This window comes from Ambystoma mexicanum, chromosome 10, assembly GCF_040938575.1.
Source record: "Ambystoma mexicanum isolate Mex_15411 chromosome 10, UKY_AmexF1_1, whole genome shotgun sequence".
In the NCBI taxonomy this organism is placed as follows: Eukaryota; Metazoa; Chordata; class Amphibia; order Caudata; family Ambystomatidae; genus Ambystoma; species Ambystoma mexicanum.
Window position 1 is genome coordinate 1,478,928,999 of NC_090932.1, and position 23,697 is coordinate 1,478,952,695.

At 43.7% G+C, this 23,697-nt stretch overlaps 1 protein-coding gene across 1 annotated transcript in view; it reads left to right on the forward strand.

The window, feature by feature from the left end:
• The first annotated feature begins 1,954 nt into the window (after positions 1-1,954).
• The window catches only part of LOC138492436 (calcium release-activated calcium channel protein 1-like), a 249,756-nt gene continuing 228,013 nt past the window's right edge, over positions 1,955-23,697 (forward strand). The window contains exon 1 of the mRNA XM_069619585.1: positions 1,955-2,340. Coding sequence (XP_069475686.1) covers positions 2,119-2,340 — 222 coding nt within the window. The 5' untranslated portion in view covers positions 1,955-2,118. The remainder of the gene's footprint in view (positions 2,341-23,697) is intronic.

Sequence of the window (23,697 nt, forward strand, 5' to 3'; positions counted from 1 at the left end):
ATAAAGGACACAAGGGCATAGTGTTCACTAAAAGAATGTTAAGACAAAAACTGTGGTTCCCACAGCTAGATTTACTAGTAGAAGAACTACTCAAGAACTGCCCCACATGTGCAGTCATGAAACTACACACTACACCCGAGCCACTGTGCATGACAGCACTGCCTGAAGGAACATGGGAGGAGATAGCAGTTGACCACTTTGGGCCCATGAAAGGGGGAGAGTACATACTGGTGACAGTTGATGAATACTCGATGAATACTCGAGATACCCTGACTTACAAATCGTACCGTCCACGTCAGCTCATCATACCATTCCAGCATTCGACAGGATGTTCGCCACATCCGGAGGTCCCAAGGTGGTAAAGTCCGACAACGGGCCCCCTTTCACAGGGCAGGACTTTAATACCTTTGCATAGTACATGGGATTTCGTTGTAGAAAAATAACGCCTCTGTGGCCACAGGCCAATGGCACAGTAGAAAGATTTATGAGCAATGTCAAGCGCACAACACAGATTGCGCGACTCACAGGAGAACCCGTGGAGAAACTCCTATGCCAACTCATGCAAGACTAGCAAAATACCCCGGACAGCTCCACGGGGTTGCCAGACATTTGGTCGAAAAAAATTGGTCGACCAGACAAATGGTCGAACCAATTTGATCGAAAACCAAATGGTCGAATTTTTTTTTTTTTTTTATTTTAACCCTTTTTTTTCATTTTTTTGGGGGGGTCCCCCCCCCAACCCCCTTTTTTTCTCTAAAAACCCCTTTCTTTACTAAACGAAAACCCGAAAAATAAATATATAAATAAAAAAAAAATTCGACCATTTGGTTTTCGACCAAATTGCGTCGACCAAATTGCAGTCGACCAGTTTTTTTTCGACCAGTTGACTGGACACCCTCCACGGGAAAAACACCCTCTGAAATTATGTTCGGACGAACCATAAAGACACAGCTGCCACCGACACACATCATAACTGGGACGCCCCATACGAAGGGGACAGAGAAGATTAAGAGAGGAGACAGCACAAGTGGCTACCCCAAGCCAATCCACGAAGATAGACATCTGACCCCAGAGAGCCCGAAAGAAGCCCCACCGCCTCATTCAAGAAATGAACTAAGGCAGGACTTCATGTTTAGTAAGGGGGGAGTGGTGTCGTCACTGCACCCATGTCACGTGGGAAGGACCATGTGGCAGAGGGAAGGGGAGGAGCAAGGGAAGGAAAGGGCGCCAGTCCCTGGAGAGATTGTGAAGAATAAAGAAGTGTTGCACCCCAGCTCCGTGTTGATCTCTCCTTGAGTGAATGTACCTTGGTGACCGAAGGCACAGGGTGAGGCGGTCCACTTTCAGGGACACTACAGGGTTTGGGATATTTTAGGCGGGAACAGTCAAAAATAGCAATATTTTTATCAGAAAAATCAGGAGTCTCCCCCCTAAATTGGGAGGGTTGGTATGTATGGTTCAGGGATGCATGTACCTTTTTGTTTCTGGGATTTTCAGGGATGTTCAGGGGTGCAATAATTTGTTTTAGTTGCCAATATGTGTGTATCCTGTCCTTTTTTCTTTGTATTCTGGGACTTGTAGTCTAAGTTTTACAAAACAAAATACTTGGGTTCAGCCCTCGCTTGTGTGATCTGCGGGTCACAGGTTTTAATCCAGCAAGGGTAACTACCAACTTGGGTTGGGTGATAGTTATGTGTAAATATGTTGTATGGTATTAAGGAAAGCACTGTATGACAAAACATTAACTACAAGCCTCAAAATGCAAAGAAAAATCAGGACTGGATAGACAGGATCTACAGATTGAAATGGATCAAGTTGGCAGATATGCAATCTTGCATATGGGGGCTTTACAAACATTGTTTTAAATACTTTAGTCTATACGCGTCGTTGTGAGGGGTTGGGTTTGTCTTGGGTTGTTCTCGTGAAAGCTGGGGCTTGTTCTGGAAGTGGAGCTTGTTTTGGATCAGAAGGCCTTGCTGCAGAAGGCTCGGCTGCCACTCTTGGGTGGGCGGGTAGTCTCTGAGGAGGAGAAGGGGGCGGGGCAAAGGTGACAGGCTACGGCGTCGCGCGCTGCGGCAGGCGAGATGCAACTCTAGGCACCGGCGCGCGACTGGCCCAATGTACCCGGGTCACAGCGGCGTACAGCACAAGCTCCCCGGCCGCTACGTTTGGGAGGAGGAGCTGCTGTCGTACCCGGAGTGGATCAGCAGAAGCTACGCGGAGCTCATGAGCCTGAACGAGCACACCCTGCAGGCGCTGTCCTGGCGCAAGCTCTACCTCAGCCGCGCCAAGCTGAAGGCGTCCAGCCGCACCTCGGCGCTTCTCTCCGGCTTCGCGATGGTGAGTACGGGGGACGTCGTGTGTAGGGCGGGCGGCTCTAGTCTACTCCTTTTGAGGGGATCTAATTACTTGCGTAGTAATTCTTAAATGTGTGGGCAAACGCTGCAGCAAGTGGTTCGGTGGAGTGGGCGAGTGAAGGAACATGTCACTAAGTTTCACCTCCATCCCTCCATGGAACGGTCTTGCCAAATCGACACCGTATCTTATGACAACTGCCAGCCCAACCGAGAATCTAACGGGAGCTCTACAATGCGGTCTGGACCTCCAGGAAGTCTACTTGAGTCTGCCACACAGGGCAACGGTGCCCGCAGAGCACTGCACACTTCCGCCCCCCTCCCCTACACAGCTGCACAGATCCCTCACAGCGGCTGGCGGGAGCCTTCTGTGGCCAGAAATACCCCTGGAGTGCCCGTCATTAATACAGAGCTTGCTTGGACTTAAACCCGCGGAGTGGCTCTGCCACAGCAGGTGTCAGCGGCTCCAAGGACATAGTACATCAGCAGGGGAGTATCGGCATCGCGAGAGAGAGAGAACATGACATTGTAAACGAAATGTATTTTATAAAGTATAACAAAATCACACATAATAAACACATGTACACCTTTGGGCACGAGGTCCCGGGTTGTGTCCCTGACCGCCACACCTTAATGGGTTTTCTGCTGTCCAGGCCCCCCTCCATCCCCCCAAAATAAGGATTTACCTCCTCTTGCAGCCAGACTGTTTACCATTTCCGAAAAGAAATTGTCCATCCCTTTTTGTCTTACAAGTGTGTCCTGTCTCTGTGAAACAGCTTGGGGGTTGCCAATGAAATGGATTCCTCTAATTGTGCAGAATTTTTCCACCCCTCTATTGAACCTTTCCCTTGCTATGTCTATGGCCTTGTATGAATTGGCTCTCAACCATAATTTTCTGGCCAGTTTTGCTGAGTAGAATATCTCAGTCTCTGTCCAGTTGTGCGCAGTGCTTGCCAGGGATGCGCACGTGTCGGCTAGTAACTGTTTTCTCCCTTGTTCCAGCAGGTCGTTGTCCCTTAGGTGTAAAATTCGGGTGGGTCTCTGTAAACTACTAAGTTCATGAGTCGGTCATGTCTCTCAGACCATTTCATGCCCCTGTAACCCCTCCATGATGTGATGGTGTTTAGGAATGCCTGTCTCTCTTTTGTATCTTCAACCATCTCCATGTCCTGAATATGAATGATGTCCTATTATCCACGAGGAATTGAAAGGAACATCTTAAACTGTTTACGCGAAAGGCATCATATTAGTTCTGGTCTTGTTTACAAACGATCTGATTTCCAACCCCTGATTGTTCTGACTTTTTGGGCCCCCAACCCACTTCGGAGCTGTCCTTGGGGGGGGGGGGGGGGGGGGGGGGGGGAGGCAAGAAGGGCGACTGCACGAGGTGCCATTAGCCCCTGCCACGCCAGCTCGGGGGAGTCTTTCAAGGGCTCCCCCGAGCTGGCGGAGCAGGCACGACAGGCAGGCTTTTGCATTCAAATGCGCTCATGGCGGCAGGCACATCCAATAACAATACAGTGCTGTTGTCAGCACCCTGTTACCAAATGCGCCCCTCGCCGCGGGCGCTTCCAATGACAAAAGGGCATTATTAGCCCACCACCATGCCAGCTCTGGGGAGTCTTTCAAGGGCTCCCCCCGTGCTGCATAGTGACAGAAGGTGTGGCAGGCGCCGGGCTCATTTAATGGCAATAGGGTGCTGACGCGCCCTATTCATATCATTACCTCCTCACAGGAGCGAGGAATTTAAAAAAGGAAGAAAAAAAGGCAAATTCTGGCCCCACCCTACCCCCTGTTGACCAGGGGCAAGAGCGGGGGGGGGGGCAATTCTCTCTACAATGGTTTTCATGAGCACTGATTTAAATTGAAATTGACTAGAAGCAACCCCTCACGTGTTGGCGGCTCTTGATGCACTGGTTGGTGATACACACCGGGCAGTTTGTTTTGTCCTCTATGCAATATATATTTTATCTTTTGCAACCTGTCTTAGATATTTGCACTTCTATTGCAATACTGACTTCTTTTACCTGAATATCCAATATGCCCAAACCATTGCTGGCTTTAGTACTTGAGGCAATGAGTTTGTTTAGCCTGAAAGCTCCAAAATATGCAATGGCGAATCCTGCTCTAAACAGCTGTTTCGTTCGGGTGTGAGCACGCTCTATCTAGCAAACCTATTAGGCTTACCGTTTTCTCGAAATTCAATTTGTCCTTCTGTGGGCCCTCCAACTTCTCCCCAACCTTTCAGTGCGTACCTTATTAATGTACTGCGGTTTTGGGTCTGACCCTCCCTGTAGTTTAGCAAAATAGGTTACCACAGTTGAGTGCCTTTTTGCCCACTTTTTTTTTTTTTTCTTTTCTACCCTGATTGTATGCCCATTGCAGACATTTGTTAATCTTCCTTGTTGTTACTGATTCTACATGTGATAACCCTGTGACATTTAGTCCAGTTTCCAGACACTTACTATATGATGCTGCAGTGTTGCTCCACAATGCGTTCTTTGCGAGACCCAATAATAACCCTGTAGTAGGGTCCGTGTTGTAGGAGGTTTGCTCCAGTTGCCACTAGTCTCTGAGGTGTGTGTAACTGCTTGTGCATCTTGGGTCCGGCGTTGGCATAGATGCTGCCTTCATTGCTCTGTCAGTACCTCCCAGCATTCTTTCGGAGCTCCCGTCATGTATTTGTCTGCCTCTGGGCTCATTTCACGAAATTTGCTCCACTGAAATCGAGATAATGCATCCGCAATGTTGTCTGTGCCAGCGCAATGTTTCTGTTCAGGGTTATGATGGTCATGGCCCTTGAGTATATGTAACACTAGGTGGCACTAGGTTGATCTACTGTTTGATTCCCACTACCACCATGTTGTCTGAGCATGCTGTGAGCTCAGTGTTTGATAACTGGTCCCCCCAAATATGGAGTGCCAGCTGTAATAAGGCATTGTTGCATACCCTTCTTTATCATTTTTTTGGCGAGGAACAAAGCTGCCGAAAATACAGCAAAAAACATTTGATATCAGCTGCAAGATTCTTCCCTCCTGTAAGGGAGGTCACATTTACCCTGAATATTTTTTTATTTTTTGTTTAACCTTAACAAATGCACAAAATATTTCATTTACATTATTAAAAAAAAAATGTTGCAAATGAGTTACAAAAATACAATAGTAAAACCAATTAAATCATATTTGCTATCAAGAAAAGCTAATTAAAATATTAATCATTAGATTAAAATATCAATCATTATCTAAATCTCAAGTTTAAATGATAACAGAAAGCATGTGACCGCTAAAAGTTTTTTCACTGCCAAGGCAAAATTGCCAGAAAGTGTCCTGGGACTCCATAGCCAACGGGTGCAAATCGCCTAAAATGTATTTCGTTTGCTTAGGAGTTCAGGACAGAAAATGAACAAATGCTCTAACGTTTCAACAGTTTGTTAAATTACAAAAAATGACAAAGGGTTAAGTATTTAGATACCGTGCTTTTAACGAACCAACAAATCCCTAGTTAAAATAAAGGGCCTCATCACGAGTTGGGCGGTAACGCCGTATCTGCCCTACCGCCAAACCCAATGGCGCTATTAGCGCCGGATCACGGGTTTGGCGGATTTTGAAATCCCCATTCCCCATTGAGCCCATTCGGGAATGCCCCATTCCTCATTGGGCTCAATTTCGTGCTCTTTCCCGCCGGCGGTATGAGCGCTAATTTTCGGCGGATTTCCCCCCAGCTCAAAACTGGGGAGAAATCCGGCAAAGCCCTGATTTGACGGACCCTTAAATCCGGCAGTAACAGCTCTACCGCCGGATTTAAGGATTACCGCCAAACTCGTGATGAGGCCCCAAGTTGCATCTGAATCTGATAAACAAGCGTCTAACAGAACAATGGGGATGGATGGTTAAGTATGGGGCCATTAAACCAGCAGGTTTAAAGTCAAGTGTCATATGTTGTAATGACTCATATATAAAGAGTGGAATTAATGAAGCGTTGAGGCCCAATCCTGTCGGAGACAAATTTATTTTACCTTTGTCGATTGTCAATTAGAACTGGAGACAGCCCCAGATTTGGATGTCAAAATCTGAGTGGGCACCCATATTTGTCGCCTCCATCAATAATTATTTCTGTAAGTAGGCAAGACTCATTCATTGAACTGAAGATTTTATAATAGGAAGATATTTCCAATTGGCTCGAGTGAATAGAGGCCTAACCCTTACCTGACAGCGGCCAAAGAAACGCTACTTGGTACCTGCAAGACTCTCCTCTGCATTTTTCCCTCTATAACAGGCAAATAATCTAAAGCCCACAATGGTAGAATTTCTATGACACGTGGCAGAACGTTTATAATTTTTCCCTCGTAGAACTTCACATAAGGCAAGATGGAAAATCTGGCAAACTTGGAATCAACCCGAAGGAGTTGTTCACTGAGCACCGCTCCACGGTACATTAACCGCTCAAATTATACCCATCATCTCTGTCTTGGTTTAACACATCAGCTGCTCCAGAGGCAGATGTTGCATACTTGAAACAGTTTTGGCCTATGTTCAGGATAATAATAAAAAATAGAGCTTAAGGTGCATGGTTTTTAAAATATTATTTTTCACTTGGAAGTGCTTTCTGCGTTCATGTTATTGGATTGTCAATTGATGATTATTTCTCTCACCCATGCTTTATTTTCATGAAATGTCCTTCAATTATGTTATACTGTGTTCTGAACACAAGGATTGGGATATGTAAGCTTTAAGAAGGTAGTAGTGACGTTGGCCATATGTAAACGTTACCAAGGTAATCTTCCCGAGCGGACTAGATTCAGAATCTGGATTGATAAAGGTAGAAATGTTTTAGCTGATAATTGCTGAACTAGCCAATAATTCTATACTGTCCTGCAACTTTCTCACCAGCACAACGATGGGGACGTTTGCTGTTTCAGCATGCACCAAGTTAAAGTTGAGACTGCTGTAGTTCTTCACTAATCTGTGTACTGAAACTTGAGTTGTAGAGTAGTGATTTACAGATCCCGAACCGGGACTTGATTAACAATGAAATGACTACAACAAACTGGTTCCAATCATTTCACACGTTTTTGTCATGATTAGTGTTTATTCACCTTGAAGATTCATTTTCACGTTCCACATTCTTAAATTATGCAGCCTCCACTGCATAGTTTGGGATTATGAAATGCAGATATTAATAGACGAGGCATAGGTTTATTTCAGTGGCTCCAATTCCAGTCTAGTTGCTTGAGTCATTGGCCGCTTACTTAATGGGTGAATCTCTATATCGGGAGCATGTGTAGCTTTTACTGATCTAATAAATCTGCAAGATGGTAGCAGAAAACATTTTGCAGTTGAATGTTCATAGAGTATTAGGCATAATACCAAGTTCATTACCACAGGCCACAAAATGTGCACCTGCGAGTAGCCATTATCAAATGATAGATAATTCAGCCCTAGTTTGTTCAAATAGAGGTTTTATGCAAGAACCTCACTCTGTGTGTGTGTGTAGTTTGGGTATGTTTGACCTTTTGCAAATTGACCTTTTGACCAAATTGACCTTCTTTGTTAAGGATGCGGGGGACACCCCATCAACCCACTTTTGACCTACTTACATGAACACGAGGCGCAGGGGACACCCCAGGACCTCATGCTCAGGTAAGTAGGTATTCACCTATTTGACCTAAAACAAAAAGGTCAATTTGGTCAAATGTGTTGGAACAAATAGGCTAATACCGTGTGCAATGCTAGGACTCCCCAGGGTTATGCAGGGTGCTATTGGCTGCAATCCCTGCAGCAGTGGGCTGTACCTGGCGATAATGGCCCCAAGCCCTGTTAACTTGGGCTACAAGCTGTTGGAACACAGTCCATCATGTTATTGAGCAATGAAGTGTAGGATGACTTTGCATCCTTTTAATTATCTATTGCTTTCTGCTGAAGGGCTAATTGGACGTTTTTCACTTTATGGTCTTGCACAACACTGGGTATTGTAAGGGTATTGGATATGAACCAATACATGTCAATGTAATAACAGGTTGATATGAACCACATGGGTGTACATATGTGGATTCACCTATCAAGGAATTAGAAAAGAGAGTACCCTAAAAAATAGGGACTCTTTTGTACACTTTAGAAGTATATATCATGCTACAGGGTGAGTCGTAGGTTTTAGATAGTTAGGAATTTAATAAACTGGTACATGTTACAGGTTTTTTGCACTGTGAGGTGTTAGGGAGAGTCATAGTTTCCAGATTTCACTGTACTGTCTTTTTTAAAATTTGTTTTTAATGTCTTTTTTTAAGTCTATGTAAAAGCGTTTACAAACTGTTTTGCATCAGTTGGGTGCTTAGCACTCGGTTTTTAGATTCTATGAAATGTATGCATATAAAATCCTTTTGATATAATAAATACTCAAAATAAAGGTAACATTTAATTATAATATTTTGTTTGAAAGTGGGGGTCGTCTATCCCTATGGGGGTGACAACTTGGAGATCACAAGATTCTTTTTGTTTAGAAGCTGTCGCATGCCTGTATAGGGGGACGAATCTTGGGGTCATTCAAAATTGTCTCTGTGTCTTTCTTTTGTTAATTGGCGGTCTTGCACAACACTAGGCCTCCGACTAGTTAAATTGGACTAAAGTACATATACGTCTTTTATTCTTACTTTTGGTTTTTGGCAGGATTGGGTTTTCACGACTCCATTTACAAGAGCAGTCCATCCAAACACTTTAAAAGCCGTCTGCTCCTACGAGTCATTTGCATCGATTATTTATTAAATGAAGGGGTGAAGTCCAGGTTAAATGGTGCTTCCGTGCTTGATTTCAGCAGTGAAGTAACTTTCTTTTTAAAGTGGAATTCACCTTTTAGAACCTATTCCAAAGTTGCATTTTGATGCTGCCAACAACTTTTCTTTGAATGTTTTGACAAGGCAGTGCGTTTTCATCTCCAGGTCACACAACATTCTCATGGTCAAGCTGTAATAAACGATGTTGCAATTAATATGGAATTAGTTTCTTTTCATAGCAAACTGAATTTGCATGTGGCTATAGAACAATGCGTACACCAGCCGTCCATGTATTGATCTCATTTTAATTAAAGCCACACTCCCTATTCAGACATCGCATTTCTTTGTTGTTTGTTTTCTTCCATATACAGAAGCTGTTTAGAAACATATCGCCATATCAATTACTCCATAAAATGAGCGTAAAAGCGTGGATCTGGTCCGAACAAAGTCTGATCTGTCGACCTTACTGACATCCTCTCTTCCTTCATTATGTGCAATGTGTTTAAGGTGTTTCACCCTCATGCCCTCCACCCAACCCTCACATTGAGTGCTTCCCCTGCACCAGTTCGAGATATAGGCATTCACACCTGATACGATGGTATTGCACGAGTCTGCTCTCCAGTGTACCTTTCAGTCTTCCTACAAATGTGCCTGTGCCCATTGCTAACAGATTTCACTTTATCTTTTCTCATCCCGCACAACCCTTACGTGGAGCCAAGTCTTATAGAGGATTTATAACATTGAAGACTATTGTAGCATCCATTGAAGCATGCCCCACAGATCGACCAGTGCAGAGCACCGCCAGTCTGTTGAGCTAATGTCGGTGTTTATTAATGACTAAAAAGGGGTGCTCTACGTACAGCTGCTCTCTTCCAAAGCGGTGCATTTAGGTTTTCTGTCAGCCAATATGCTAGGATTTCTAATTGTAAGACGAATTGGTGCCTTCAGTTCAGAGTTGCCCAACTCCAGGCCTCGAGGGTCAGATCTATGCTGTGTTTTCAGGATACCTCATTAATATTCATGAGATACATTTTCATACAATTATTCTAAATGTATGCAAATGTTTCATCATGAATATTAAAGAGCGATACCCTGAAAACCTATCAGGATTCCATCCCGTGAGACCCCAGTTGGACAGCCCTGCTTTAGTTGGACTCTGGCATCGGGAAGTAACAGTTCTCAAAATGCAGACACCTTTTACTGTTTTTTTTGCACTTTGTGCCTGCTAATATTGTCGAATTGTGTGATAATTTTGGTGCTTTCAGAATGCACACTCTTAATTCCAATGTATGATTGTATTTTTTTATTTATTTTTTTACAGAGCAATCCACCAGAACACACTGTACACTATGTTGTGATTTGTGATGCATTACATTGAGGGAGAGAGAGAGGACGTTTAACGTGAATTTTTGTTTTTGTTTAGAGGAATGTAAGAAAATGCAAAAATGTCTGCATCAATTCGACCATGTTATGGTATATATGATCAAACATTATGTTCATAAGTGTTATTAAGCGTTCCGGATGTGGCACCATTTTGACATTGGGATCTTATTTTTTGAATTGTCACGAAGCTTGCCAGCCACAAACCTTCTCCTGTCAGTTGCAGTCTTTTTTAACCTCCTGCTTCACCTCTTCCGCCGCCAAAGGTAATGAATTCCCATATAATCGTTGGCCAATTACGGAAAACATGACCACACTTGGCTCTCTGCCCGCTCAGTCAGTCTCACCATTTCGAGAATATTTCCTCTGGCCATTGCCATGTTGCTTTGTAATCACACTACTTCTTTAAACTCCCAACATGTTGTGCATCCCTTGGAAAATCTCTCGCGTCTGACCCTTTGGATTTGCCCATCAAATCTGAACCTGAATATGTGCCTGCTGTGTTAACGAAGAAATGTGCCAGATTAATAGATTTGCTCCTTAAAAGCGGATTACAACTAAACCTAAAAAAAAAGGACTGGTTCACTGTGACTGAAGCACTGCTAAAACAATATGAAAATATTTGAGTGCTATTGAGGTATTGTCCCTCGACCATCGCATCATTACTCGCTCCATTACATGGCTATAAATTGGCCATTCGTATACCACTTCCAATAATCCCACATAAATATTTCATATGGTTGATTAATCTAGTCCTTCCCACCGCAACTCATTCTATTGTCCAATAACAAGTCCTAGACAGATTATTTTCAAGAAGCGTTTACAGTTTTAAGAGATTTTGCAGAGTAGCAATGCCTTTTTCATTCTTTTCTTTGGCACTATTCCTGTCTTTTCCAGCACTTTTTATTGCAAGTTGCTGGTCTTTCTCTCTCTGCCTCTGGGAGGGGGTGAGTGGGGTTTATCTGTGCAACTCGATATGTAAACCTTTTGACTCGCATCTCAATAAATATTTGGCCTACCAAAACAACTTAAAGCAGCCATTGCTCGTAATTTGACCTTCTTGGTCAAAGACCCCTTAAACTCTGATAAAATACCTCCTAGATTGTAGCAAGCCCACATTTTTTGATTACATCTAGTTGAAATCCTTCGGAAATAAAGACTGTATCATCTCTCAGCATCCTTAACCCTCAAATAATGAGCGTGGTGGCCAATTGCATTGAACATCTTGATAAATCTGTACCTTTTTTGTTTTGGCTATTAAGCACCACCTATAAGTCAAAACTATTGAATTGGAGTACAGCTTGGAGGGGGGGATGTGTTTTGAGGAGGGACACAGAGCTTGTAGGTGTTTGATTACTTACCCACCCATTGTCTACTCTTTTCTAATCCCTATGGCCATTCCCCACGACTTCCAGCTTCACCCTGCCAAAAACCCATTCTTCTGGGATCTTTCTGAGCTAGCTTTATCAAGTAGGAATGTCACACTTTGTGCTGGAAGTGCATGCCACTAATATTATTTAAAAGCAGTCTTCTGAGAATGTATGGCTTAATTGGAGATGTAATTGTGTTACTAGTTTAACAAAAATGTCTTGACCAAGTGAGCGGTGAACCCCTTCACTGAAGTCCAGTTTTAAGAAACATTGTCAAAGCTAACAGTTTTGTCTTGTGTGTAGGGATTCTATTTTCCAGGCACGGCTATTATATTATCTTGTGACTTGTACCGTACACTGCTGCCATTTTCAGGGTCTCAGATGCTTTGGCTCGTCTGAAAAAGGAGGGCTTGGGGTGGAGGTTGGTTAGTGGGATCAAGAGGGAGAGTGGTAGAGAGCTTTGATGTGCTGTTGATAGTTTCATTTTGGGAAAAAACTGTAGTTGGTTGAGGTTAGGTGGTGGTCGGTGTTTGTGTGCATGAGGTTTAGTTTTCTTTTTAGTTGGTTGGGTTTGGTTGGGTGTTGTAATATTTCTGCTGCAGTAGAGGTCTGGGCATGTTTCGTTTTGTGAGTAAGCAGAATATTGGAACTTTTTATTGTTGTTGTAGGGTTGATGTGCTTTGTTTGTGCCTTTTCTGTGTTGGTTAATTTGGTCTGGCAGGGATCATATTCTGTATGGTGGTTTGCGTTAATTTTTTGTTGCATTGGGTGTTCAGGTTTAGGATCATAGTGTTTTGGTTATTTTTGAGTTTTTCCTATTGTGTTGGTCGTTCCTCTTCAACCGTGTTTCCTGTTGAGCCTGTTGAGTTATAGACGTGTCTCTTCAGTTTCCCAAATTTTAGGTAATTTTCTGTTCCTATTTACTTTGAGATTGAATTTCAAACTGTGCCCAACGTGGAGGAGAAAGCTGATTTCCCCGCCCCCACACCCCAGCTTGGCGTATTGTTTTGGTTTCAGACGAATGTCATTGTTGGATCTTAGTGTTCTGTTGGATCTAAGTGTTCTGTTTGGTTTGTAGATTTAGCTGTTTCCTTGTAAGAATTCTGCACCTTGGCTGTGGATTGCAGTGTGGAGTTTGATTTTTTTTTTCTTTTTTTTTTTTTCGGGGGGGGGGGGGGGGGGGGAACTGGTGACCAAGCAAAACTTTCTTTTAAAAATCGGAATGTGAGTTGCAGCCTACACATGTAAGCAAATGTGTTAGCTCATTTACAACAGTATTTGTCCAAAGTAACTGACAAGGTCCAGAATATATCTTCCCAAATATCCAGCAGCCTTCCATGAAGAGTAGAACAGTCCAATCTGGGATGAAAATAATTTTTCATAGGAGAGAGAAAATCTTCGGCCTGCATTCTTCTGTTTATTCCCTTACAGGATTAATAATTGGCATTATAAAACCTACAGATGTAAAATGTTGATTGGAGTTTGATTGCAAAGAAATGTATAATGTTGTCCTGTTTTGTGAAAATGTAAAGGCAATGGGATAACAATAAAATGACTGACTGTAAAGCCAGCAATGGCCCAGACAGCTAAATGGAATTCTCCCCCACCCTTCTGTCACAGCAACAGGAGGGGGATGGCTTGCTTTCCCATGTTTGAACACTGGTTTTGAAGCTGACCACAAAATCTTATGACTCTGTCTGGAGTTGGTTCTCATGAATCAGTCCTTGCCGGCAAAACAAATGCCCCTCATCTGTCTCTGAACCTAGCCTAAGCATTCTTAAATACAAAAAATAGGCTCTCTGCAGGGGTCCTTCTTCCACGTAATCTGATCTTTTGGTCAGCCAGGCCTTTCCAGAAAGAAACACTTCACACCATTGGAGAAGGTGAAAAAAGTGGCTGTAATCTCTCAAGGGGCAGGGACCTGCGTCAACAAATGGCAGAGGAAGCCTAATTTCAAAGAACTTGGGCTATGACGACCAGCCTTCTCTGGAGTCATAAATCCCTCGGATCTGAGCTCAAAGGTACTGATAACAGATGTTCTGTTACCAGGCAGAGGAACTGTAGGTGCAATTTAATATTTTGTTGTAGTAGAAAAAAGAACTGCCTTTTTGAAGTTGACATATATAAAATATTACTCTTTATAGTTTTTGTGCAAAATGTTGCAGAAAGTGAATTTTCATTTTGTAAATGACTTGCTATTATGTTATGCAAATTGGGTATATGTGTATATATTTTAGCAGAAACGGCACCTGCCCGCCAGTGATCGCTGCATCATAGCGTCCGTGCCAGCAAGCAGAATATTCTGAGCTGGGAATGGAATTTTGTTGTAAAAGTATTGAAACAAAAAGAAGACTGTAACTCATACATAACATGTGTCGAGATGAAAATGCGTCATTTGTTTAGCCAGAGTGAGAGTAATCTGATGAACTGATTAGTAACATGATCATAGGTGATTCCAATGTTTCAGAAAATTACATTGGATAATTCTACGTTACACAAAGTGACATTGCATCAGATGGCAGGCAAACTGGGTTTAGAAGTCACTCCTATATATGCTAATGAGAGGGGATATTGTAGTCACATTTGGAACACCGTCCATTACATGCACTGACCAGTTAAATTAGAGACAACACCTCTAGATGGAGTTTCTGATCTATTAAACTTCAAACCCTTCAATTCTGGGGACTCCCTTGCTTGCTCGCTGACTCTGTTGGCCTGACTGACAGAAGAGAAGGCATTGACAGCAGAAAGAAGAATGGAATTCCTTTTGGGCCCATTTTGGCTTAGTAGCAGTACACTGCAAGAGAGGCCTTCCTGGAGTTAAAATCCCTGGCCTTCTTCAGGGGAATAGACAGCATGCCCAATACAGAAAGGGGGAAACCAGGCTCTGGAGAGAAGCTGACCCCATTTTGTTGACTGACTGCCCACCTGTTACAGAGGGAGGGGGGGGAGAATTGATCCAGCCCATAAGAGTATGCCATTTACAGTGAGACGGTGAACAAAGAAATTCCTATGTAAGTATACTATTAAGGGGAATTAAATCTGAAGGGAGCAATGCTCTAAAGGGGCAATCGATAAAATCCCAGCCCTTTTAGTTGGAAAAGTGCTGAGGGGGTGGAGGCTATACAAATTGAGTGTAAAACCAGAGAAAGTAGAAAAGTGGATGTGCCTCTGGAATTATAGATTTGATGGAATAAGTCCTACTGTGTTGTGTGTATGTATAGTGGACTATTCCCTAAACCCCGCCCCCCCCCGCCCTGTCTCCTTCTTTTTGTAGTGATCAATCAAATGTAGAATAAGTATTTTCGGAGCCAAAAAGATATCTCGCTGTGTTACACACCTAGACAAAATAAGGTAATTTGAGTAATTTCCTGGTTACATAACCAAGCAGAATTCTGTTACTGGAGCTGACCAATTCAAGACAAAGGAGACAATGCGATAAAACTGCCACTCCTATTTCCCAACTAGTTGCCCATTGAAAATGACAATTTACACATGGATGCAATAGAAACATTACTGAAGGGATTTGACAAACCTACACGTTAAACGTACATTTTTATTTTTGTAAACCATGCACATGCAGGAGTGTTAAGCCTATTCTGGAATGCTGTTTTGAGATGCTCACATGTCCATTGGGTAGACGGGAGGTGTTTGTTTATTCCAAATAAAAGGGATTGCAGGTATGTTATGATTTAATTGGTTTTTAAATAAATTGAATCTTTATCCTGAACCCTACTGCATTTTTTCATCCATGGTGCATGTGTGCTCAGGTCAAACGAAATGTACATATGGTAATATGTGTTTTTGCGAAGTCTGTGTAAGTTAAATTTTTTCATAGGAAAGTGATGCGATCAGTGTATGGATCTTTCTTTATTATGGTCACTAATGATTGGATTTTCGTAGATGCATTAATTGATTTCATGATTTTGATTTTAAGTAATAAATAGACCTTCTGTGCAACCCTGCGTTTACGTAAAGGAATGGAGGTTGCAGGGAATCAATGTTGTTAAATTAGGGGTCCCACATTCATAAAAAGTATGAGTTGTGTGCGCAGTGATTTGGGATGGGTTTTGAAAATTCCCCCGAATTAGATTAAAACATCCTACATTCCCATCTGTTAATTTTTGTCTTGAATATTTCATGTCTGAGGAAGACACCCAGATTATAATGTGCCTCGATGTCGATCAAGCCGCCTTCTTGGATAATTTTTAAAATGTTGCCTCTCCATCGTAGGCTCCTGTATGTGTTGTTTCAGACTTTTGGGAACATTTTTCCTAAGCCCTTTGGATAGGGTCTGTAGGTGTATATTCCTGACTTGCTACTGCTTGTGATTCCCTGAAGCTCAGCGGGTTCTACAATTGTTAGTCATGACTAAGCAGCACAAGGCTGTTTCTCTGGAGGTGGAGTGGCGTGGTTAACGGGTACAGTGTACACTTCTTCATTTATACTCCATGAAATGTCTGTCTCGTGCCAACCCACTCTTTATAGAAGAAAAGTGAAAGATTGGTACACTACAGGTAACATAACAAAAATAGCTGTAATGTATTGTGCAAGTAGAAACTATTTGAAGCGAGTTGTTTAGAATTTAATAGTCCTCCTAGAATAGAACCTAAAGATGTTGTTAGCTAGGCCATGAGGAAAAATGAAAGATCAGTAGTGAGAACAGGGGCAGTCTTTTGCGAGCGTTGGCATCTGCAAAAGCGTCTCCAAGGAGCAGATCCTAGAGTTCCATTGAGTGAGTCGCAGAGGAGAGGCTTTGTGAATGTGATATCCAGTGATGGAAAAATGCACAAACAAGAGTCTTAAACGCCAAGGTTTCAGGGGAGCAATGTCCTGTGGCTGAAAAAGCAATTGTGCAGCAGACTGCTGCTGGTTACCATAGGCATTTGCTGTGCCTGTTTGGCAACCACTGAGCGTTCCAGCGATAACACACTGCTGCAGAGGGGACCCCAAGACCCATGGCTGTCTGAGATTGAGGGCTGTAGTGAGAGGAGCGGTTTGGCTGCATCTGCAGTATTTATTGATCCAGGATTCTGTTTCTGCGGATGTTTGTCTTGGAGCGAACCCAAGGAGTAGCAAACGTTGAGGAGGAGAGGAGTCGGCCATGCAAGAATGAACAAGAAGGGCAAAGGAAGACTGTATGAAATCAAATCAAGAGGTGCATAAAAGTTTAATTTTAATGTGGTGCATATGATTTAATTTCAGCGGCCTATACTTCAAAAATCCTAAATGCCAGCAGACCCTTCCCATCATCCGACAGTTGTACTACCCTGGCCAGAGCCCTCAGTGTCCAGACTTGATTATCGCAGCACCTTATACGTTTGAACCAACAGGCGTAACCTTAAAAAAACTCGAGTTCTACAGAACAATGCACTGAGAGTGGCTCTCAATATCCAAAAGACGAACCACATCTCAGCTGCCAGACGCAACGCCCACTGGTGCAGGACAGGATTGTGATCAAAACACTGTCTGTAACTCACAAGTGCCTATCCAGTGTAGTGCCGAAACATATAACCAACAAATTTGCAAAACATCTTAGTCAAAGACCCACCCGGTCCACCCATGCCCACCTCTTAAACATACTGAGATTTAAATTCCAAAAATCTGGAGGCACCAGTTTCCCAGTGCAAGCTGCGAACTCTGGAACTCCATGCCCCTGACTTTAAGAGCAGAACCGTCCTACTGGACGTTTAGAAAAAAACAGAAAACTTGGCTTTTCCAAATAGAGCGTAAGTCTCTCAAAGTCCCTGCTAACCTCACTAACTGCACTGCCTGTATTTGTATTGACTACTTCTCGATGTAATTCTCTGTAATGCCTGTCATTTCATGCAATATGATGCATCATCTCTGTAAATTCTGCTTTCACTGTATACTTTGACTCATTCGTGACAACTTAGTTATGTAATAATTCATCCTGTACTGTAACCGTTATTGATGCGCCCAGATACCTCTGGGTTAGGTGCGCAATATAAATGCATAAATAAATAAAATTGTCAGAAAAGAAAAAGGTGGAGAAACCTCACAAGTTGTTAGAGGTTTTCAGACACTTACGCAAGCAAGTCCGAATGGGTTTGTAATCCATTTTCATTGCAACCGAAGATTAAGAAAGCCCCTTGCATCCAAAAGCACGAAGGCCCAACTTCGCAACTTGTTAATCCAAATTTAGCAATGAATGGCACATGTAGCAATATGCAAAGGAGTGGGCAGGATATTCTGTAAGAACAGACCGCTGTCCTATTTTGAAAAGGTGCACAGTTCTGACATATTGAGGTGTCCAGGGCTTCACAGCCTCTAAAGCATTTCTATTTAAATTAGCGGACTATTGTACAAACCCATAATGATGCATTGAACGGATTCAAATTAATATATTACCGATGCACACAATTGAAAAACATTTTGTGTATTTTGAAAAAGGTGTGTATTTCTGTGCTATAGTATTTAGAATTTAAGCTGACCAAAGTTTCACCACAAGGTGGCCCCCAACCTTTGGAGAAATCCTCAGAGGAGAATGTGATGAAAACAATCTGAAATGTTTGTAATTGAAGCAGAATTGTGGTTCAGCAGGGCATTTTCTGTTGGTCTGAACCAGTCTGCTTTATTGGAAGCTTCAAATATGGATGCGTGAATAAAAAATTGCCCTTTTGAACTTTGCATGGCAATCAACCCAGAAAGATGCTGGACTTCATGTGCAGAGAACACAAGGTTTTGGTTATTTCACTCGCATCCATCGCTGTGAGAAACCACCTGTGAGGTCTTATGTAAATGCGCTGGAGCACTGGGGCTCTCTAGTGGAAAAAACAGAGCAGGTCACCTTTTTGTAATTCTTATGTCGAGTCAATTGAGCATCTATAGTTCACCATTGATTTGGCATTAAAATTAATATAACTCAGTGATTGTAATTGACCTGTTGAACAAAGTGCATTGCGAATATCATGACACCAGTATCAATTTTATGAGGAAAATTATGCACAAAATAATTTAAGATTAAACATGCTATACATTTGCAGGGATTGTGATTAAGATTGGATAAGCAGGAGCTAAAAGCAGCTCCTGGATGTCCGGCATTAACCAGTGACCAGGAACTACCACTGGGGAACAACGAGCTAGTAGTAGCGTTCCGCAAATCCAACTTCCATATGATGCAAACATATTTTGTCCATTATTTACAACCTCTTGTGCTTCAAATGCCATATAGATGTGTCCTACTGTTTATTAATTGTCCCAAACGCACAGTTAAATTCACATGGGTGTGTTTATTTAGCATCAGTTGGCCTGGGGAGCAAAAAGTAGCTCCTGGTAGCTTTGGTGTAAGCTAACCAGGCTCTTCTAGTCTACAAGCAGAATCTAAATGGCTCTTAGCTCCACTTAATTTCAAAACTGGAATTCGTGTTACAGGTCTTGAGCGTGGGTCTTTGGTAAGAGATTATAGAAATCTGTATTTCAGTAAAGTCATATTTATGCATTGAATTGGAAAAGAGACTAATTTTGCATCCAAGTCACAGCTAGAAATCGTAACCATCCAAAGGAGATTGAAGGGTGTATACACCGGGAGTGTCTGAATATTAAACCAGCCAATGGAAAGACTGGTAATCTCAGATGTCAATTTGGCAGGTTATTTAATTCTAAAGGGTGAGGAAAAAACAGCAGACTCAGACAGCCAGGTAAATTGAATTATGAACAAAGAGTGGGTCACCTAACTGGAGTGGTCCTGAGCTCCAAATATCTGGCAAAGAGGAGCCTTGTCCAAGAGGTGATTGAAACCGATGGCCGTCGATTTCACTTGTGCCTAAAAGGACTGTAGACCATAGACTAGAGCCCTAACTAGAGCCATTTTCGTGAGTTAAACAAACTATTGGAAAATAAGTGCAAGGATTCCCCTTCCACCCCCCCCCCCCAATCCTCAAATTGCCCATAAACTATTATGTGCTTCAGGAGTGACTGGTTTAGAGGCACCGCAAGGGGGGTGCTAGTTTCCAATAGAAAGCAGGAGCACTGCAATGTGAATTGCAAGTTTGCTTCGTACTTTTTAAAAAAAATGTACATTTTTTTTTTTATTTTTTAGTGTCAGGTGAGGATTTTATTTTTCCCATTTGGAAAACTGATTGCATTTTTGAGTGCGCACAGTGTAACACTGTCTGCCATTGTGCAAAGAAGTGCTATTTCTGTAATTAAACTCTATTGTACCCAGTGTGTTTTTACAGGCCTAGTTGACCACCCGTACTACAAACCAATCTGGAAGCTTCATATCCGGACAAAGAACTTTGGCTTGTGGATGCCATAGTACTATTATTAAGATATTAGGAATGCAAAGGGAGATTAGCATGTCACATCCCTGCCTTTAGATGCATCCTAGTGTGAATCCCATTCATTTGTGAAGTGAAAGGTGAGGCATATTTCTTCCTGTTTAATCAAATTCTGGAATCCGTTCTTCTGTGCGGGATGGGTGAACTAACATTCAGTGTGCTCTTTGATTGTGCTGTTTCCAACTCAACCCTGAATAAGTTTGATCCAATACAACTTATCCTACATTTAAATCACATACCTTGCACTCCTACAATGGAGTTAAGAGAGACGACTGTTCTATATGCAGTTGGATTTCTGCCGGCAGGTAATTGTGGATTTCTTCCTCTACATGCCTGCTTAGGGCCATTACCAGCCATGTCTGCCCTCCTGAGCGGGCATGAAAGCCATTCACACCCAGGGGTTCATCCGAGGTGCAAATGGCTTTCATTATTTTTCTGCGGGAGATTCGTGGTGCTTGGCGCAGCCCATCTCACGAGGCGGAAAAAAAGATGGGCACCACCACATGGAAAAGGGACTAAATCCCTTTTCCATGTCTATGGCGGTGGCTGGGAGATGGGAGCCGCATAGAGCTCCAGTCCCACAGGTAAATGGGGATGGAGTGAAGGGGGGGTAATGGGATTGGGTGATTATTGGGGTGAGGGTGGAATGGGGAGGCAACGGGGAGACACTCCCTGTTGCATCCCTACATTAACAAAATGGAACCATCTGATGAAGGGCCGCGGGCGAAGGTCTATTCCCGCCTGCTGTTCCAACCACCTGATTGGTAGGTGGCCCCTCCCCGGGTGCAAATGATCCATACCCTCCCACATGGTTTCAAATATTACAGATTGTTTGTATAGCACTTGCACAGCTGCAGGCCTTCCCAGGCAGGGTGCAATATCCAGAACTGGAGAAGAAAGTAGTCCGATGTTAAGTTTGTTGGATTTCTGCCATTTTATCTTCTGTTGCCAGTGTAATTGAGGAACTCAAGATCACCAAAGGCAGTGGTTTTACAACTAAACTCCGGGTAAGAAAACTGTTTCGCACCTTTTTCAGGACCATGTTTTTATATGTGTAGCTAATGGGGATTTTAAAAAATAAAAAAGTTTAATCATTTTTATTTTAACAAACACACCAAACATTACAAACTTTTTTTTTTATTTTTTTTAAGGGCGGTGATAATCAGTAGCAAAGCATCATATTATACAGTCTCTGTCCTTCCCCGTCTCTCCCCACAAACTCGAGCCGTCTCATCCGTGCCATCTGCGTAAACATTTTCCGGAATCTCAGTGCTTGTCAACTCATCCGAGTCTTCTGTTTCGTGAATGACCTGGTGGGGATTTGCCATTGTGGCCACCAGTTGCCTCCAAGCTATCAGAGAGCCCACTTCCTCCTCTAGTGACAGCTTCAAACCATACCACAGTTTCTGCTTCTGCCCATTTTAGGAGGTCCGCCCACCACATCTCCACTCTGGGCCTATGGGCCGCCTTCCAACACATTGCTATTCTACGCTTGGCTAAGATGTAGGCCAGGTCTTTCATCTTGCTGATGTGCTTTGAATTACGTGGCCTACAAAGACCCCCAAGCATGCATGCCCAAGCAGACCTCACGTCAAGCACCACCCCCCGTTAGCCATCTTCGTCCTTATTTCTTCCCAGAATCTCTGCACCTCGGGGCAGGTCCAGAACATATGCAGCAACCCTGCCTCTTCCTCCCCGCACCTGAGGCATTTCTGAGTAGCCGAGCCTCCAAACTTGGCTATTCTTCCAGGGGTCAAATAGGCCCTGTGGGTGACATACAGTTGGATCTGCTGGAGTCTCGCATTCCGGGACACCTTTTTATGATACCTTTCAGCTCTCTCCCACTGTCCCTCTGTCATGGGTTCTCCCACCTCCTCCTCCCAGTCCTTCCTCAGTTGGAGCAGCTCCTTCTCCGCCTCTAAGGAGCTCATATATCCTAGATATTTCGTGCCCACCCTCCGAGACATCACATCATTTCCAGGGCGGCATCAGGTTCCTCCGCTAGTACCGTCTCCGGCCACCTCTCCCTCACCCGTCTCATGAGCCTGGTATAAGTAATGTATTGGGCTCTATGCAACCCTGTCTCCACCTGCAGCCTCTGAAATTCTGGTGCCTCCCCCTCCTGCCATATGTCTCTGAGGGTGGACAAGCCCACCGGTTCCCAGTATCTGCGGACCCCTTTGAACAGTTGGGAGTCGTTCCCGCTTAACACCACCAGCAGGACCTGCTGAGAGAGCGGGTCTGGGTCGCCCACGGTACTCCATGCCCTGCGCCAGACTTCCCAGCCCAGCACCAACAAGCTTCCCATCTCCGCCATTTTAGTTTTATGCAGCCATACTGTCTCTCTCAAAGTATGGAGCTGTATCACCCCGCAAAAGCCTAGCTTCAGCCGAGTCCTCTGCGGACAACCACCTAGCCACATACAACAGCTGTCTCGCCAAGTAATATAATTAAAAATTCTGCAGGTTTATGCCCCTCTTATCACATGTGTTCTGTAGTTTCCACAGGGTCACTCTATTCCTGGAGTTGCCCCATAAGAAGCCCCTGCACATGCCATGAAGTCTCACAAAGAATCGTCTGGGGATCAGGTACGGGACATTCACAAATAAATGCAAGAGTCTGGGCAGAACCACCATTTTGAGTAGAGCTGCTCTTCCCATCATGGCTAGGGGTAATCGAGACCAGAACACCATGCTATTCTTGATTCCCTCAATTGCTTTCTCTGTATTGTTTTTGTGCTCTGTCTCTACCCTATAGTAGATGTTTACGCCCAGGTACCTGAATGTCACGGGCTGCCAGGGTATTTGCAGGATGGGTAGTCTCTCCAATGGGGTGTTCTTGTATCTTCCCAAGGGGAACAAACTGGACTTCCCGGGGTTCACCGAGAATGCCAGAGAGGGTGGCATAACGATCCATCACCTCCAGCACATATTGCAGGTTCTCCTCCTGGTAGCGCAAGTAGAGGAGCATATTGTCTGCATACAGTGATATCAGGTGTGTGCCTGCTATTGTACAGATCCCCACCTCACCGTATTGTTGCCGCAGGCAAATTGCCAGCGGCTCTAATGCCAAGATATATAACATGGGCGACCAGGGGCATCCCTGTCTGGTCCCCCTGCTGAGCTGCCACTTCTGAGATTATGGTTCCTGTTTTGACTCTTGCCTTCGGGGAGCTACATAACATCTGGACCCATCTGATATATCCTGGCCCCATCCCGTACCCCTTCAGGGTGGCCTTCAACCACGGCCACGGCACTGAATCAAAGGCTTTGACCGCGTCCAATGACACGATGGCCAGCTCGCCCGGGTCCCCATCGACTTGATCAATGATATGGTGCAGCCTCCTGTGGTTGTCTGTGATATTTCTACCAGGGACATAACCTGTTTGGTCCGGGTGTATCAGCTTGTCAATTACCCTCTTTAGCCTGTTAGCCAGCACTGCTGTAAGTATTTTGCTGTCCTGATTCAACATAGACAAGGGCCTATAAGACCCACACTCCGTATCTGGCTTGCCTGGTTTCAAG